The sequence below is a fragment of the Polyodon spathula genome, chromosome 33 (genome assembly GCF_017654505.1).
Source record: "Polyodon spathula isolate WHYD16114869_AA chromosome 33, ASM1765450v1, whole genome shotgun sequence".
In the NCBI taxonomy this organism is placed as follows: Eukaryota; Metazoa; Chordata; class Actinopteri; order Acipenseriformes; family Polyodontidae; genus Polyodon; species Polyodon spathula.
This window is the reverse complement of record NC_054566.1, coordinates 322,614-341,998: the sequence shown is the minus strand read 5'-3', so window position 1 is coordinate 341,998 and position 19,385 is coordinate 322,614. Positions and strand designations below refer to the sequence as shown.

General features: G+C 36.8%; 1 protein-coding gene across 5 annotated transcripts in view; it reads left to right on the top strand.

Annotated features, from left to right (window-relative positions):
• The window catches only part of LOC121303512 (spermatid perinuclear RNA-binding protein-like), an 80,420-nt gene that overhangs the window by 54,910 nt on the left and 6,125 nt on the right, over positions 1 to 19,385 (top strand). For all 5 annotated transcript variants that reach the window (XM_041234236.1, XM_041234238.1, XM_041234235.1 and 2 more), the window contains exons 4-18: positions 1,395 to 1,627; positions 1,911 to 2,076; positions 2,639 to 2,783; positions 6,652 to 6,743; positions 7,138 to 7,233; positions 7,523 to 7,634; positions 8,520 to 8,617; positions 12,123 to 12,228; positions 12,318 to 12,401; positions 14,522 to 14,730; positions 15,033 to 15,191; positions 16,437 to 16,571; positions 16,898 to 17,038; positions 17,416 to 17,539; positions 17,702 to 17,752. In XM_041234236.1, the coding sequence (XP_041090170.1) occupies positions 1,395 to 1,627; positions 1,911 to 2,076; positions 2,639 to 2,783; positions 6,652 to 6,743; positions 7,138 to 7,233; positions 7,523 to 7,634; positions 8,520 to 8,617; positions 12,123 to 12,228; positions 12,318 to 12,401; positions 14,522 to 14,730; positions 15,033 to 15,191; positions 16,437 to 16,571; positions 16,898 to 17,038; positions 17,416 to 17,539; positions 17,702 to 17,752 (1,951 nt within the window). The remainder of the gene's footprint in view (positions 1 to 1,394; positions 1,628 to 1,910; positions 2,077 to 2,638; positions 2,784 to 6,651; positions 6,744 to 7,137; positions 7,234 to 7,522; positions 7,635 to 8,519; positions 8,618 to 12,122; positions 12,229 to 12,317; positions 12,402 to 14,521; positions 14,731 to 15,032; positions 15,192 to 16,436; positions 16,572 to 16,897; positions 17,039 to 17,415; positions 17,540 to 17,701; positions 17,753 to 19,385) is intronic.

Sequence of the window (19,385 nt, the reverse complement as noted above, 5' to 3'; positions counted from 1 at the left end):
ACATATTGAAAGTATATCTGTTATACTATAATATATACTATTATATACTAGTGCTGGGACAAATATCCAAATATTCCAAGAAATATTGTTTGAATATTGTATTTGGAAACAAAAATCAGATGTTCATATTTGCTATACAACAAAAATACCTTGCACTTATTTACCCTCTCACCAGAATTTGCACGACAGTTTCAAGAAATTGCAAATGAAAAATAGCTGTGTGATATGAGATGAATGAATGAAAAAAAATATATATATATCTATATATACACATTAAACTGAACACTTGTACATTGTGTATAGGTAAAGAATGCAGATTAAAGTCTATAGGACAGCACACACATACAGTATTTTTCAAAATAAAATTACTTTACATTTTAGTACTAAACCCTTGAAGGACCGGGACCGTGTTAACACGATTGTACGGAAGTGGGCTTCTAGGACCACAACTGTGTAAACACGATGAAAAAAGCACTTTGTTTTGATGACTTACAGGGCCACTGTACTTTGCAGTACAGGCTTGAAACGCATATCGATGGATAGGAGAGGGACAGACGTTCACTTCCTTATTTAGTGTTTTTTTTTTTTTTCGTGTGACGTCACTGAGAGGGGCATTTGGTGTCTAAAGGGCGGAGACAGTTTACAGCAGAGACAAAAGCAGAAACAAAACATCTCAGGAACTTGTTTAGTGCTAATAAAAAAAAGGGGGAAACTGTAAATCTGTATTTGACATTTATTCTGTCTCGTGTTTTTAATATATATGTTTTTATAACATTTGTACATAAAGAAATGAGTGGATATAAGCATATATTATGTCATGAACTAAATGTATTGGGTGCATTTTTTTCCTTGTTACTGATAATGGAATGAATAACTATTTATAAATATTTATTTAGAGAAAATAAATCGAGAGTAGTGCCCATTATTGCTTATAAAGACCCTGAGAATAAATGTGTATTATTACATTGCAATATCTCAGGTGAATCAATGTCTTGTAATTTGGCCAAACAATATTTTTCAACAAATCTTTCAGGAAGTATTGTAAGGGCCCTCTGGTCATAGAATAACACGCTTTTATACATGTATCTCTAAGCAGAAATACATAATAAAAAAAAAAAAAAAAAAAAAAAAAAAAACTTGAAATATTGTTGAAAAAAGAAAAAAAAGTTTGTATGGTTTCTGAAGTACTTTATAATGTTCCCCGAGTGTTCTGAAAAAAGGACACAATTTCCAAGATGTAAAATAGATTTTTAGTGAATTTTTATAGGAAGACTAGCCACGGAATGTATCCTTCAGCTTGAACATACCATTCAAGTAGGTCATACCACAGCAGTTCTGGGTACTCATTTATATCCTTTGTTGGGTGATATTCTTAATCTTTCTTATTCTAACAGAGATCAATCCGATCATTTGGGAATGATGACCGCCATGTTATGGCTAAGCACTCCACAATTTACCCCTCATCAGAAGAGCTTGAAGCAGTGCAGAACCTGGTCTCCACTGTCGAATGTGCACTGAAAAATGTTTCAGACTGGCTGGACGAGATCAACAAGATACCACTTAAACGAGAAGGTGCTGATGAGGAGAAGGAGATTAAGAACGAGGACTCTGCTGAGAGCAACACAAAGTAAGTTGTCTGCTGCTTTTCTTGAAGTATGATAAATGGATTTCTTCCTCTCCTTAATAAAGGACATGCTGTTCTATGCGTGTCCTAATATTGATGTCTCTTGACCAACATTTGCTGAAGAGATTTATCACAGTCAGCAGTATGCGCAGTGGCAGTTGCTTCTTGATTAAAAGGAATGGGAAGTGCACTTCCTTTAGTTATCCATGTACACACTGAATAGAGTTATATTATTTAAAGCCAATGCTATGTTCAGTCTTTGCTTTCTCGTGTTTGCCTCTCGCAGTGATCAGAGCTGTGGAACGTTGTGTGGTGTGCTGAGAATTGGCCTAGTTGCTAAGGGTTTGCTGATAAAGGCTGATATGGACCTGGAGCTGGTTCTCATGTGCAGGGAGAAACCCACAGAGACCTTGTTATGCACGGTCTGCGATAATCTTCCTGTACAAATCCAGGTGAGTTCATTTACAAACGCTGTTGTCAGAGTGATTCATTCTCGCTCTCTCGCTCTCTCTCTCTCTCATTTTTTGACAATCAAGTGTAAACCACAATAACATAACATACAGTAAATTCACACAGCCTCTAATGTTAATGTTGGAAAATTGCTGCAAGAAGTAGTTTCTAAAAATATAGGGTGATCAATCTAAAATGTTCTTGAGATTCTCTAATTAGAGACAGCAGTGTGTGTTGCCGGGGGGTTCTGATTTTTGCATATAGCATCTTTATCATGGTTTGTGTGATCTATGCATTTAAAGTAAATGGAGTAGTGTTTGGCGAAGTGTCTAATCTCATACGATATCGGTTAATTGCTTTCTATAACGCAGAAGCGTTTTGCTACAACATTTGTAATTATAAATGTATCCTAACAGTATTTGAGTTTCAACTTCATTCTCATGTCTGCTGTTTCTATGGGACTAGTGACATTGCCACACATTCTGTTCACTTATCTAGTTTCCATACTGCATTTACAAAATGTGTATTTGTTTTCCATAACTAACCTAATGTACTTGTTTATAGAAACTTACAGAAGATAAATACGAAGTGGAAAAATGTTTAAACGAGGCTGCTATCATGGTCTGCAATACAAAAGATCCTAAATTAACACTGAAAGTGATTCTAACGTCACCGTGCTTGAGAGAAGACCTGGACAAGAAAGAAGGAGGTATAAAATCTGATTTAAAACAATTCCTTTTGTCTGTGTGAGGCTCTGCTGTGTGGGACTGGTGGCGCACAGCCCATGGATGTTTAAAACAAACTTCAGTCTCCTTGTTGGGTGTTAATGAAATGATTAAGTGGGGATTTATTGAAGAAAGTCAAAGTAAAAGGACAATGTATTTATTTGGACTTTGTTGGCTGCTCCAATGGGGAATGAAATGCTTTGGTTTTAAATATATGGGAGGGTTGGATTTGACTCCTTCCAATTTCAGTGCTAATTTTTCTGGACGTAATTTGATGAGCTGACCACAGGTTATAGTGCAGGTGCCTTTGACAGATATACATATATACATACATACATACATATATACATACATACATACATACATAACGCCACCTTTCCCATGCTTCATGGAACTTGCAATGGGATAAAGTGGATTCAGTTTTTTCCCTAAAAATGTGCCTCAACATTTAAGTGTGATAGCACAGTCAAATGTTTTTCATTATAAAACTGTTTCACTATCGTACTCCAATTATAGACTGATTTGCTTGCACTGAAGGTTTATGTTTTTCAAAAATCAGGTAAGTTAAAATTACATAAATAAAAAGCCACATGAATATGGACACAGACATTCCGTGTTTTACTGTAAGCTTAACTAGACCCATATAGGAATCTATTTTAACGATCTAAACAGTGCAGATCTTAATACTGCCATAAAACTCATTGTTTTGTGTAGTTAATATGGGCAGTAGTATCCTTGTTCTGTTCAGATCATAAAATAGATCCCCTAATCGTGTGACCTCTGCGGTGCGCCATATTAGGCTCACGGTAATACCTGTAATGGCTCAAGCATCTGTGCAACTGGATTCTTAGTTATTTCCCTCAACCCTACTGAAGCACCGTGTTGATAGAGTATTCCCATTTTCATAAAAAAATATCACGGCACCAATGTTGAATAAAACCAAAACGGAACAAACCACACGTCAACAAAAAAGCCGTTCAGAAAAAAAGCAACCAAAAAAAAACCTAATATTTCTTTCTTAATTTTGTTTACTTACCAGTTATTTTGTTGCTTCAGCCTCCAAAGCCAGTCTCTGGTAGCTTGCCAAGCATTACTGGACTATGTCAGACCTTTGACCAACTGGCCCCTCTCTGTCATGGGAACTGAGGCAGCTGGGCCCACCTGGGCTGGACGGGACTCCCTGTTGCTGTTCTCCCATTCTTAGATATGCTACAAGTCCCTTGGCTATTTTTTTTCTCTTTATACTGTACTCCTTGAAATTTTGGTCAATGCCGTATTCGAGCAATAGCCCCAATCTGGTTGCCGGGAATGTAAAAAAAAAAAAAAAATATATGAATACGGATGAATACTTTCGTATTTTGTCGTCTTTTTTTTTATTGTTGCCATATGGTACTTTTTTTAAACAGTTATTACATGGCTGCTCAAAAGTGACATGCCATAATTTCATGAAGTACACTTGGTGTTTTTTGGTCACTAATCAAGCCTAAAACCAATTATATAAAGTAGCTTTCAGTGGTGTTATTTATCATTGTACATTTCTCAGATATGAGTGGTGTTTGTACCTTCATGCCCTGCTTTCAGCTGAACGACTGACTACCTACACGAAAATCTGAGAGAAAGAAACACATTGGTTAAACAGTCCGGTAGGCCATGCATTGATTTAATCAAATTCTTAATATTTTTCGCTTTCAAATAATTCTGTCAGCATGTCTGTAGGCAAAAGCCTTTGTGTGTTTGGCCACACACTCATAGTTCTAGTGGGCAATGGATTATTGGATGTAGTCAGAAGTAATCATAAAGATTATGTAGAAAAAACAAAAAATAGGTTTCCTTTAATAAATGTTGACTCAAGTACACTGCAAATATAAAAGTGACAACATGCTTGTACAACAGTTTAGCCTGACCGTACGTTCAAATGCACAGTGAATAGTCATTTGGTCACAAGTACGGGTAAATGAAGTAAAATGACAGTAAATGGAGTCCACACACAACCCGGGGTAAATCATTTGATGTCTCTTTCTATTGCTGATAAAGGCTGTGAAGCCTTTTAAAATTAATAAAGCTTGGTGGGCCTGTTGAAATGCAGTATGTGATCCGCTGGAAATCGGTGTGGTAAAATCAGTTTTCGAACCCTTAAACTGGTGCAGAGCATGAAGGCCATTCTATTGTCTGATGCAATTTTGAGGGAATCTGGTGCAAGTCTACCCTATTCACTGCCTGATCCTTTTGTCTCTTCTCATTTTTTTTTTTTTTTTTTGTAGAACTTGCATAAATTGATGACTGACTGCAAAACAGTTAAAATTCGATATTTAGTGATCATTGTTAAGAAACACACTTTAAAACCTGAGCAATGAAACTTCAATACGAAACTAAAATGCAAAACCGTACCATAAAATACCTCCTACAGATTATCATGCTTATTTGAGTCACGGTACATGCTAATTCCACTTTCAGAAAGATCTTTTAAAAGTTGCACATGTTTTTTGTACCCAGTAAGGTTGAAGTTTTGCAGTCTGTCACCTTGTCCATTGTCTAACCTAGAGTTTTTTAAAAGCTCTTAACCACTCATTTGCAACAGTATATCTATTTCCCTTGTATACAATATGGTGCACTCTATAGCAGATCTTTATGTTGGGTTGATTCTGATTATCACTGATTTTAAGTCCATGTTTGAAAGCTGGTATTTAATCTCTTCCTTGCAGGGCCATTTATCTGAATAGTACTGCAATAGATTATGTATGATGATGACTTTTTTGAATTCATGTTTAAAAGGGTAATGAACAACATTAAATATCTGCTATAAAATCAGACCACAAAATAAGAGCATAACACTTTAAAGATCTGTTAAGACCTTCGGGTAAAAAAACAATGGCAAAACCATCTTAACACTTACCTGCAATGGTCTAAAAACTGCTTTGCTTTGTCAATGGATTGACATACCAAAAAATATAGCTTGAACGCCACCCCCGCCCAGCTGGAGTACAATCTCATATATTCTAATGGAAAGAGTATTCTAAAGAGCCAGTCGTGGTTTAAATGAATGCAGATGCTTACAATACAGAAAAGATTAAATAGACTTGTATCCAGACTGTTTAACTAAAGATCAAATAACCATGTTTCCTTCTAGAAGGACAAAAAGACTGCAGTTTTAGTACAATAAAAAAAAATGTCAGTATTCCCATTCTCTTACGTATTGCCCTAAAAACATTTAAAAGGAAACGCACACATTTGTTACAGTTTCTTACTGACATAGTTTCCAATCAGTTGTAATTATGTTTTGGCTAACTCATTGGGCAAGGTAAATTTAGCTTCGAGTTGCATCAGCTTTTAAAGGGTTTACAAAATACATATTTTTAAAAAAGGAAACCCAGCTTTTATTTCTGAACTGATCCGTTTGTCAGCCGGTTTAAAGATTGTTGCAGGTTCGAGTGTTGAAGCGCTGCAGTTCAATTGCTCAGCGTGCCTTTGGCTAGCCCTACAGTGCTCTATCCCATCACATGCAGATGATGAAGTGCTATGCATCTATTTTACATCCTGTGAACTGTAAAACATATTTAACAATCCAGGTCAGACTTAGCTGTGGTCATTGATTTGCACATCGAATGGATGCTTTTTGCTTTAGTTGGACATGTTCACATTACTTTTTTAATGGCTGTTAAAATGGTAACCACTGTGCACATGATAAATCATTGCTAAAAAAACAAACACAAAAACAAACATCCTGGAAGCCTTATCTGCCCATTAGAATGCTGCCACTCCCTTGTACTGTGACAGAAACCCCTTGGTCAAACCGTATCTGTCTTTTTTTTTTTTTTTTTTTTTTTTTTTTGTTGATCCCGTTTTTACCTGTAGAAAGTGTTGCGCTGAAAGATCCTGCGGACTTATTGGACAGGCAGAAATGCCTGAGCGCCTTGGCGTCTCTGCGACATGCCAAATGGTTTCAGGTTGGCTATTTGTTCTTACCTTGTTGTTGTAGCCTTATGAAGGTTTAAATGAACAGTTTCATTTAATTCTAAGTATTCCGTATTTTTTATTTGTGTCTTTATTCATTTTCTTATTCTGTGTACTGGTAGTACTTAAATTGATTTATAGTTTTATCATAAGGCTACAAAAGCAATTGTTACACATTTTGCTTGTTTGCTTTTACTTTAAATCTGCTTTCCTAAACATAAAATAATTTGCTTTATTTTATTTGTGTTCCCTTTTGTTTGCATGAATTAATCATTCTGCACCTTTTAATAAATTACTAAGTTAATGAGCAAACCTTTTGCTTAAGAATCTATGCAACAATCCGCAATTGATTTCAGCACAGTATTGCCATCATTTTGTTCTTTTTAGGCAAGAGTTAATGGATTAAAATCATGCGTAATAGTACTCCGTATTCTGCGTGATTTGTGCAACAGACTGCCCACATGGGAGCCATTAAAAGGATGGGTAAGTTTTAATGTTCAAACCTTGACAATTAACATCTGTGATATTTTCTAAAGATCGGTTCTATATTAGATTAGAATGTGTGACTAACTCAACTTGTCGTTTTATAGTTCATTGATTTTAAATGCGTAATTTGCCAATATGTTCTAAGATTATTAAAACATACCTTTTGATGTAAAAGGGAAATCTTAATTTACATTTCTGTTAGATTCCATTAAATCACGGGTTCTAGTCTGAAACTAAAACTGCTTATTTCCCCTAACTTGTTTCCCTGTTATTTGTGATTTTCCAGCCCCTTGAGCTTATTTGTGAAAAGGCATTAGCTACTTGTAATAGACCGCTTGGAGCTGGTGAAGCGCTGCGTCGTGTCATGGAGTGTATAGCCTCTGGCATTCTTCTTCCTGGTAAGAGTTAGAGTTCTTTAATAATGAGCTGAAAAGATCTGGTAGAGGGAGTTAAGATTGTTGCAGGATGAGTGCCGTAGCTGTATAAGAAATTGTCTTAAAAAAAAAAAAAAAAAAAAAGTTCCCTTTGAGACACACTTTGGGCCCTACTCTTCAGCTAGTTCCTGCAAATTGTTTCTCTCTAGTTTTGTAGTTTTTTCTTCACAATGGCTTCAGGTTGTCTCGATGTCAAGGAAGAAGCAAGTGCAGTCCTCTGTTTGCTAAGAAATCTAGTAGGGCTTGGTATTTTTTCTATAATCAACTATAAAGCAGACGTAGTCCAGTCACTCGTGCAGTTGCTGGAGGTCCAGATCGGTTACACGTGCAGATCGTGTTTCATGGGATAAATCCTGCTATTGTCAACACCAAATGTTTTAATATCAGCCGCATACTCTGTGTCTTTAAATGGGCGTGTGAATAGTTAACAATTTTGTGATGGATCCAGTCTGTCACGTCAATGATATTTGTTCCAAAATATACATTACCAACTGTTTTATAGTTATTTTATTATTTACAAAGACATACTTTTAGCAGTGGTGACTAGGCATAGTACATATTGTTGAAGCACTCTTCTGTTCTGTAAACATGTGTGATTTCAGTGTCTTTTATGAATTGGTTTTTGCATGCTATATTTGATGGTCATTTTTAAATTGTGTTTTATGGATACAAGATGTTTGTTTGAGTATTCAAATATTTGTCCCATCACTATTCATTCATACCATATAGTTTTGTTTGTGCAACCAATAACCAACAACTGATATTGCTTATTGAAATGAGCAGAAATAAGGACCCAAACCATTTGCTGTGTTCACTAGTGTACTGTGCTAACTTCTCCTATGTGTTTAGGTGGGCCTGGATTACATGATCCATGTGAAAAAGAACTAACGGATACCCTGTCCAAAATGACTGCACAGCAGGGAGAAGATATTACACAAAGTGCTCAGGTATGATCAAGAACTTCACTTCTGCTGCTACAGCATTTCCAGAGAGGCAGGGCTGATCTAATCTACTGATTTTAAGATCAAACCGTTTCTGACATGGTAACTGTTTAAAAATGCAGTATCTATACCTCTGTTCCAGTACAGTGCGTGTGCCAGGCACTTAATAGTTTTTATTAATTTAACATGCTTATTAACCGCTTACATTTATCATAAAGGCTTAATGCTTTCCATGCAAAAAAAAAAAATAGGATATTTATCTTTACATGCTGCATGCAAATGTATTCAATGTTAAGATTACCATGCAGAAAAAAAAAAAAAGTCATGTATAAACGCATTTTTCTGTGACTAAATGATGGGATGTAGCAAAAAGCTGCTGTCAAGCAAAATTAAGCTTAACTGTTTTTCAGATCTGTAAAGATGCCCAACAGAGAGAATACCATTTTGAACTACAGTTAGTGAAATTAAAGGTTTCCAAGTGAAAAAGTGCAGGTGCTGTGTATCTAGACACAATGTGTGATGCATTCCTTTATAGACACAGAGTCACACTGTGACTAAAATGTAAGCAGATATTATCAAGGGTCATGGAAATCTTTTGAGATAGGAAGGATGAAAGGATTCTACTGGTCCCAGCTGGGACCTGGAAGGTTGTGCAGAGAAATCGTTCAATTCGTGAATAGATTATGCAAAAAAAAATGTGTTAAGCAATGGCTTTGTCTGCTGCAGTGGTTCTTTTAATAGTGCAGGAATCTCTCTCAATTCCATATCGGGGAAGCTTGAGGGATAATGCTCACTTACTGTAACACTCCAGAATTGTTTCTTAATATGGCCTTAGTGATTCGCTTGGTATTTTGTAGCAGCAGTAGGCTTGTAGGCTAATAAGACCATATTAATGCAAAATGGATCTTTAAATGCATCATACAGAGTACAGTAATGTGCAGACAGTATACTATCCGTGTGTTATGTAATGGTAGTGTAGTGTTATCTTTGTTCAGTCAGTGCAATTTTACATGGCATAGTGCATCAGTATTCTCTGCTGTACAGTGTATTGACATTTTATGCTTTCCATTAGTCAGACTGTAATGAGTAAGCAATGGCTGTTTTACAGTAGAAATGTCATTTTAATATTTACTACTAGTGTGATTTGTGCGGTAAACCAACAGAAGACAGTAAATCCTTACAGTACATAAGAATACTAAGTCTTACTTGCTTTACATGTGCTTCTCAAATATTAGTGTACATCTATAGATCACGACCACTGTACAGTTACTGTTTTAAGTACATTTTTTACTTTAAATGCAAAAATGCATGTATTGTATGTTACAAGACATTCTGTCATGACAGGCATTTATCAAATTAATAAAACATATTTTTTTTTGCCAAATTACTTGTATATAGCCACTTGTCCAAATATGGATAGCGTTTTATGTCCTTGGGAATAAATAAGCATAAAAAAATATTTTGGTAGATTAAGGTTTTGAACAAACCTTTTTTGCCCTATTTCCTGCTGTTTTCACTGGCTTTGAATGAGCTTCCATATTCTAAATGTGTTCAGTTGCTTGTGCATTTCCCACAGCTGTGTTCATTTTGGCACATCCCAATGCCAGGCTTATTATAAGAAAAACAATGAAAAGCTCTACTGTTGCACAGGCTAGATTGGGTGAGGTGTTTTTGGATAGCTGCTAGCGGGATTGGAATAATACTATTGGCCACCACTCATCTCAAGGAGGGCTTCTATCATAGAGGCAATGTTAAGGTGGATGTAACTAACAAAAGAATTCTCTGAATCTTACCTGACAGACATGCTTTGCAGCCAGTAACATGCCTCCACCCTGATGACAGGTGGCTTTATTACCATCCTGTACAGAAGCCTGTCCCAGCCACTGCTATGTTTTCAAATAAAGGGGTCAATTCAGGTGATCTGAACCAGTGGTTTTCCAACTGTGGTACGTGTACTTTTACTGGTACGTGACAGGCTTGCCACTGGTACGCACCGACAGTTCTTCATGACCATATGATTCCACATGTGTAAGTGCAGAGAGGTATATTAACACCAGCAGAATATGGAACCCCAGTTTCTTGCAACAGTTGTGATAGTGACCAAACATGTCTAAGTACTGTTGTGTGTTAAAAAAAAAAAAAGTAGCTTAAAATGAACAGTTGCATTTAAGAAATGTAGAATAAGAACAGCAACAAATACACTTAAGGTTTGTGTAGTGCACATGTGCCATTAACAAAATGCCCTGGAAACTTAAAATAAAGAATATAATGAATGAAGGGCTGTACGCAGCAAAAAGCGCAAGAATTAAACAAACAAGGAAGTGAAAATGTTACCATACAAAGCTGAAAAAAGTTATCTTTACAAACTCCAATAAACCAGTGTTATCTTTCACCAGTCAAATCGTAGAGTGCCTAAATAAAGTTTTGAGTCAACACGTCTGTTGCGTCTTGCATTCCAGATGTAATAGACTTAGTTACATTGTTTACAGTCAGCAGTTTAAGTATGATTCAATTGCACAAGATTCCAGGTGAGCTGATCATACCTTTTCAGCCAAAGAAGCAGGTACAGTAATTTATAAGCACCGTTACCATTATGTAAAACAGTATGTAACGTGAGTTTTGTACTAAAGCAGGGTTAGCTGTTGCAGTGAAAACAATTTCTCAAACTGACCGAATGTGACAGCAGAACACACAAATATTTGGGACTGTAATTAGGAAGTGTACTATGTACTGCAGCTTACTTGATTGCAGTAAACAAAAAAAAAAAAAATGCCATTTACTAAATTTGGTGCTTGGATTGTAATTTATTTTCATTTTAATTAGCACAGTGTGCTTTCTGTGATGTATTTAATATCGTAACTATAGCAGAACGAACTCCCTGCAATTGAAATATGTTTTTACTGAAGAGTAAAGGTATGTAAATCATAAGAGCTGTCTGTGTTGCATGCTGTCAGAGCAGGATGTCACTAACACTGACCACAATTAAAGGTTCGGTGACCAATTCCATACACAACAATTGCAAAATGTAAACAAGCGAGTACAGACACAAACCTGGTTGTAATAGGTTGTCGGGTAGGTATCGGTTTTACAACAGCAGTTTAAGATTGCACAGTTACTGGTACACCTGGTGGTCCCTGCTGGAAACACTGGTGCTTGAGATGAAAAGGTTGAAAACCACTGATCTCAACAAACCACCTCTGTTTAGATGATTAAAATGGGGCCTTTCATATGCCAGCTCATATATGGATCAGTAAATCCCAAAAAGGCTTTTTGTAAACCACAGTATTTAATAAAATTAATAATTTTAATAAAATACAAAGGGTTGGATTCAGTAAAATATAAACTGTAGAATGTGGTTCTATGTATTCATTATTTTTACTGCCCTAGCTTCACCCAAATCTGCAGGGTGTTTAATTAAAACTAATGAATTAATGGTTACAGTGTGTTAAATGTTTGCTAATTTGACAGTAATACAAAACTACAGTTTCTGATTCTTAGTTTTATTTTGCAGCATGCGTTAAGGCTATTAGCCTTTGGGCAGATTTATAAGGTACTAGAAATGGATCCTCTGCCTACAAATAAACCTTCCCAGAAGTATTCTTGGGCAGACAGAGAAGGTACACATTTATTTATGTATGTATGTATATGTATTTTACTTATTTTAAATTTCAAAGTGTTTAAACAGACCTGCATGTATGCGTTTCAGGTACAGCCCTTAAGAGACCATATGAAGATGGATCTGGGGATGACAAAGATCTTATTAAAAAGATGAAACGTAACATAAGAAAAAGTAAGTTTATACTGTGTGATTTGCAGCGATCATCCAGCTGCTATTTATACTGTCATTATATAATCGTTATTTTACTAAAGTAACCGCAAGCTCTTAAATCAGTGCAGGTTATTGTAGTTCACTTGTTCTGAACTGGTGGTCTGGTGACTACTTGAGCAGGGAGTTCTCATAATACCCACAGTATATTTCAGGTGTGTCCACCACACCCCTGAACTTTCTGCAACCCAGCACAGTACAGCATTACAACAAACAAAACCAGCACCTCCATACCACCTGCAACCCAACACGCAGTACAACATTACAACAAACAAAACCTGCACCTCCAAACCTTCTGCAACCCAACACAATACAACATTACAACAAACAAAACCTGCACCTCCAAACCTTCTGCAACCCAACACACAATACAACAAACAAAACCTGCACCTCCAAACCTGCAGCCCAACACACAACATTACAACAAACAAAACCTGCACCTCCAAACCTTCTGCAACCCAACACACAATACAACATTACAACAAACAAAACCTGCACCCCCAAACCTTCTGCAACCCAACACACAATACAACATTACAACAAACAAAACCTGCATTACAACCCCAAACAATAAACCTAAACAAAACCTGCACCCCTAAACCTTCTGCCATGTCTCGCGCTCCCTGCTTAAGGAATGAAATCATGTTTGTTTCTAAACTGCAACAGTGAAAGCTGCTGGAGTTGTCATACGAAGCATTCACGCTGATATCTATTTTTTAATGTGCTGACACATTGCTCGGCCCAGTCAACAAGGATAAGCTGATGCAAGTGGGTGGTCTGCTGGTAATGTGTCTTTGTCCTATATAGTTGGGAAAAAAAAAAAAGTATCTTTATAATAAATACATAAATACCCCCCCCCCCCCCCCCCCCCCCCCCCCCCCCCCCCCCCCCCCAAAAAAATAAAAATCCGTCGTCAAATAATTGACAAGAGAATTTATTCCGTGACAACGGAATGGTGGAGTTTCCCAAAATAACTAATCGTTCTACTTAAGGCCAAGAAATGATGCCGTTTTACCTCAAAGGTATTGTTTGCTGTATGATGTGTATGTTTGTGACATTTTTAATAAGGCCTCCCTCTTAAGAATTTTTCTTGGTTTGAATAAGCCACTGTATGTAAAAACATATGGGACACTACACAGTCATATCGGAGATCTTATCACCAGCCATACTTAAAACAGACATTCTGGCTTTGATTTTCTAGGAAGTATATTTATTCTGCAATCTAAATCACTGGGTAAAGCAGAACAAAAAGACAGATGTAATAGTCCAGTCTTACTCATTGTATTACTCAAACAAGCATAGCTAGGGTTCCTCTTATAAAGGAGGTGTTGATACCAAGAACAACAATTTTTTTTCAAAGAAAAGCAATCTGACTACAGATTGAACTGAAAAGTCAGTGTAATTGAGTTCTAGTCTGCCTGTACAGTGCTTGCTATTCTAAGATCACCCATTTTGTAAAGCTGCTGCATTCACATAGTACTGTGATCTGAATGATTTCAGGGATTTAAATCCCACAAATGGTGTTACTTGGAATTGGAGTGTGAATGTGATAGAATTCAACCACACTGTATACATTTGCATCAAAAAATATCAATCTGGAGTTAGATGAGTATATACTGTATGAGCTGTCAAACGCCTAGTCTTGAGTGTGCATTGCAGATGCACCCGTTCTTCCAGTCAGGTTCATATTGAGGGTATCGTACAAGCAAGACCAAACCCTTTTATGAGAGTTATTTTACAAAGCTGCTGTCAGCACATTGTCAGAGCCTCATATCTCAAACACTCCGAGGCAGTCACTTCATATTTGCTGCCATATAGAGTTTCCTGTTTTATGGAGACAGGGCACCTATTATTATGTTAATATTTGGTACACAACTGTATTCTTATATCTTTATTAGTTAAGTTCCATTACCATAAGACACATCGCTTGTCAGATGCATTTTACACAAGTCTTTCTAAGAAATTGGCAGTTGCACCACTCTGAACGTTTTTAAACCACTGTACAATGTGCAGCATGTTTATGACATTCCTTCGTTACTATTTTGTATTCAGGTGTTTGTTTTCTCTCCATTTCTTGTTCACAGTTCTTGACAGCAAAGCAATAGATACCAACCAGCCAATGAACGCTTTAATGAGGCTGAATCAAATCCGACCTGGACTTCAGTACAAGCTCTTATCACAGTCTGGTCCCGTTCATGCACCTGTCTTCACAATGTCTGTAGATGTGGATGGAACAGCATACGAAGCCTCAGGGCCATCCAAGAAAACCGCCAAACTTCATGTAGCAGTAAAGGTAATAACCATTTTGCCTGTGGTAGCCTGAATGCTCCCAGTCTGGAGTATAAACTTTTAATCCGATAAAACATTTACATGTTTATGCAGAGCATTTCATAATACTTTCTCTGTTCAAATAAGGTATACTAAAGGGCAGTATAAATTCTGTACTACAACAAAAAATAAAATGTTACTTAGCCTGCAAGAATATATATATATTTTTTTTAAAAGCAGTTGCGGGTGTTTCTATGCTAATGGAATCCACTAAACCATGTGTTCATACATTCTCTAAAAAGTTTTTTTTTATTTTTTATTCCGCAGGTTTTGCAGGCAATGGGCTACCCAACTGGTTTTGACACAGATATGGAGAGTATGAGCGCAGACGAAAAATCGGACAGTGAAGGAAAAAATGAGACTGTGCCTACAAACTCGAGCAATAATACAGCAAACTCCACAACAGACAGCTCCAATACACTGGAGGTATTACATCACAAGTATCTGAGGTCATAGTCTAATATTTACTGAAATACCAAGCCTGCTATCATTAGAGCCTTTCATCAAGGCTACCGGGTAACTAATCCATGAGCTTCCATTTTTATACTTTTAAAGAATTGATAGAAAAAACAGACACAGATGGACATTGCCATTCCTGTACTATTGGATCGGTCTGCAGTTTAGAGCGGAGGCATCTTTCCAAGCCCTTTATACATATCTACACCGTTGAAGGAGTTCATAAAAATAAAAAAGGGTTTTGTTCCTGAATTGAGATTTTATTAAGTGGATTCAGTCTGCGTTATCCAAAATTTCAGATGTTCAACCAGTTATTTACTTATTACAGATTATGTTATAACCTAACATTGATTCTAATCAGGGACGGCATTAAGCAGTTTATTATGAAATAGCCATGCATCCTTTTTTTAAACTCCTTTAGTGCTGTTTATTTTGTATTGCTTTCAAAGCCGTGTCTAGTTACGCACTGCTACCGATCCTGCTTTTAAACAGTACATTTATTCTTTTTTCCTCTACAAACATATTAAAGAAGTGGATTGATGTTGAATTAAAACTCCTTTAGGAATCAGACATTAATTATTTTGTTCTGGCTGATGAGGACTTTACCATAGCACCATGATGGATAGGAACAGATTATATAAACATCTACTAAACTGGTTAAACATTTTGTGAAGTTAAATCTTTCACTAAAACCCCTGGTTGTTTTTATTACTGATCTTTGTGTGTTGAACATGGTTACGCAAACATTTAGCTTGTAAAGTACTGTAGTTGGCTTTTATCAAACCTCCCTTCCTAGTACGTAGACATTTTGTGCTGCTGTGGTTTGAAAGGACTGAAATTACTTTTCTTTTGGCATAAATGATTAATTCTCATAAAAAATGCATACATGCTGCTTCAAGGTCTGCTTTAAAATGTGGATAGCATGTACAGAATTCTCCACTTTCTACCCGGTTTATAATTTTGTCACGTATCTTGTGTTAAAACTGTATTAGTTAGCAAACTGAGGGTTCTGCAGAGGTCAGCTGATTTAATAACCTGTCTCTGCAGTCTGAACGAAGGGGTTTATCCACTTATGTTTCCAAACTGAATTCATGTTTGTCTGGCTTGCTAATTTCTTCATATGCAGTAATGCAGGGGTATGCCTGTTCTAGTTTAACCTTCTCAAACGAGGAGCTTCATCGCTCTTCTATTTTTCAAATGTGTTTTTTTGGACAGGTACGAACTCAGGGTCCTATCCTTACTGCCAGTGGCAAAAACCCAGTCATGGAACTGAATGAAAAAAGAAGGGGTTTAAAATATGAGCTGATTTCAGAGTCCGGTGGGAGTCACGACAAACGGTTTGTAATGGAGGTATGTCTGATATATTTAAAAATCAAAGTAATGCGTACATTTCAACATCTGACTTCTGTTCCCTGGGAATACTGTATAAAAAGTGTAGCACCCCCAACCCTATAAAATAAGCAACGTAAAGCTGTTGGAGGACACTTGCTGATAAAGCTCTTTGGCTTCTTTTCTGTTTTAAAACTTAAATGTCAGGGATCTCATCCGAAAATGAAGCCGTGGAGATCAGCAGCTCAAAGTAATAACTCAGGTTTATTATGTCCGGTTACATATAACAACTAGCAATTGTACATTATATGCAAATATTTCTCCCCCCCCCCCTCCGTTTTGTAAAGGTGGAAGTAGATGGACAGAAATTCAAAGGAGCAGGGCCCAACAAGAAAGTGGCGAAGGCCAGCGCAGCTCTGGCTGCCCTTGACAAACTCTTTTCCGGACCGAATGCAGCAGCCATTAAGAAAAAGAAGATTATTCCACAGGTCATACCTTTGTTACTTTCCACTTTGTGCATTATTTATAACTAATTTGTTAATTCATATCAAAGCTTGTTCTGTGTTCTTTGAGGGGAAAAAAAAACCCTGCTGATCTGAAAGAAGCCTGCTAATTCACTTTTATCAGGAGGATATTTTATACTGTAACAGCCCTATACATCGTATGATAGAACCCTAACCCATAAAGGCTTAGAATAGTAATGGAGATCAGCATGGGAATTGATTTATGAATATTATAACTAAATAAGGAGGTTTAACAGAATATTTGCAAGACATTTCGGATGTCAAATATTAACATGATTTTCTTTGTGTGTGTGCTGTCACAGTAGTTGTAAATGGTAATTGTATTCTTTTATCATTGCTAGACTAAAGGGTCTGTAGCCACAGCGGCATCTATAGCTGCTCAGGTGGCAAGGGGGAGAGGGAGAGCGTCTCTGCCCAGGGGAGCCTTTGTCAGTGCTGCTGCTGCTCCAGGATATTTGACACCAGGTATTCTGCTGTGAAATTCAGAATTTTATACGGATGCTTGATATAAATGCCAACAAAACAGTGTTCTGTATAACTGTCACACTGGAAAACTGGTAGAGAAAGCACACGTTCTTGTGGTGTTTTAAGTTTCTTTTGTTTAATTTTAATAACCCTTCTTTGTAGGTTACGGGACACCCTATGGATACAGTGCAGCAGCTGCCGCTCCTGCTTACGGTACGTGCAAACACTTGATTTTATAGCAGACGTGAATATGCACAATTATTTTCTTAAAAGGTGTAGTACGCAAAGTTCCCTAAAACCAGAAATACAAATGGCAGTCCATTTTCAAAAATAAAGAAAAAAAAACAAGCCAAATTTTAGAATTTGAAAACCATAAACCATGACCTTTTGGTTCTTCCGGTGGTTGGAGCAAGCCTTGCTAAGCTTTGCCTGACTGTCAAAGGACTGCTCGTTAAACTGCCTGTTCCCTTCCATTATGATTCTGGACATTTTCTTAAATGTAGTTCAAGCGCTTACAGCCAATATGGGCTCTATTCAAAGCAAACCTGTGTATCAAACAGACTCTGGGGTATGAAGCCAATGCCATGTATTTAATAGAACGGTAACTTTCAAACAGAGGTATGTAACCGTGCGCTTCACACAATCAGTACACAGTATGAGATTGTCTGTCTGGTTTCTGCCAAAAAAGTTTCTGTTCAATCCATTGATTTTAGTTAAACAAAAGTTCAGATGATGCATATTTCAAGCTGAATTACATTCTTAGTTTTCAGCAGTAATACAGAATAACAGCCGATGTGCTTTGTACTTAAATACACATCTAACCTATGTTTAGAAATTGATTTCTTTTTAAAGAAACAGCCTGGTAATGATGTACAGGGTTATTTCTCTCAAACTTCCAAACTGATTGTGCCTTTATTTATTTATTTAGTCTACTTTTGTAAACCACATTTGCTGCCTCCTTATACCTGCTTTATATAACACTTAAATCTTAATTTAAAACAAACAAGGTGTGTGTGAGATTTTATATTTATATCACAAGAATTGCATTTTTGTTCACTGTTTATTTACAAATTACATCAAAACACACAAGAACATAAGTTTGAACAAAAACACTACACTCACAAACAAACAGCACCAAAGCACAGCTCTCGTGGTTCCCTTCTCACTGTTACACTCCTTCTCAGCTCCACACTCTCCTGCACAGCCCACACCGAGCATTCATCCTTTGTTCTTTTTATAGGGTGTGACCAGAGATAATTCCACACTTTTCAATAAAACAATCGCAGTTCAATTAAACAGTTACATTCACCTGTGGCTGTGCGTGGGCAACCACAAACATTTGAGTGTGCCTCTGCCCTGCCTACATCCTCCCTCTACTCTGCCACTATATCTATCTATATATCTATATATCCGAGAATGCTGAACACTTCATTTGTCGTTATCGGCTTACGTTTTTGTCCCAATATTTACACAATGTTCCCCTATTTTTTTGTGGCATTGGAAAACTAATGACTACCCGTTCTGTATTTTGGTTGCTTTGAAAGAGCCTTGTGTGCAAATGGTGACAGAGCTGAGCCGCAGTATAATGTTGTAATATAGAGATGTGGTTCTTGTTAAAATGATTTTTGTGGGGGGGGCAGAGGGTGTTGAATGAATGTGTAAGTGGATCCTTTTTATTGAGCCACTTTTCATTCATATTAAATCTGTGGAAAGCGATTTGAGAGGCCTTAGAGTGATGTTTCACAATAATGTTGTCACCATTTCTCACATAAAGACTTAGTTAATCCAGTGTCTTAATGTGATGCAGAGTCTAGTATTTGGCTGTAAGAGCATTGCTTCTGAAAGC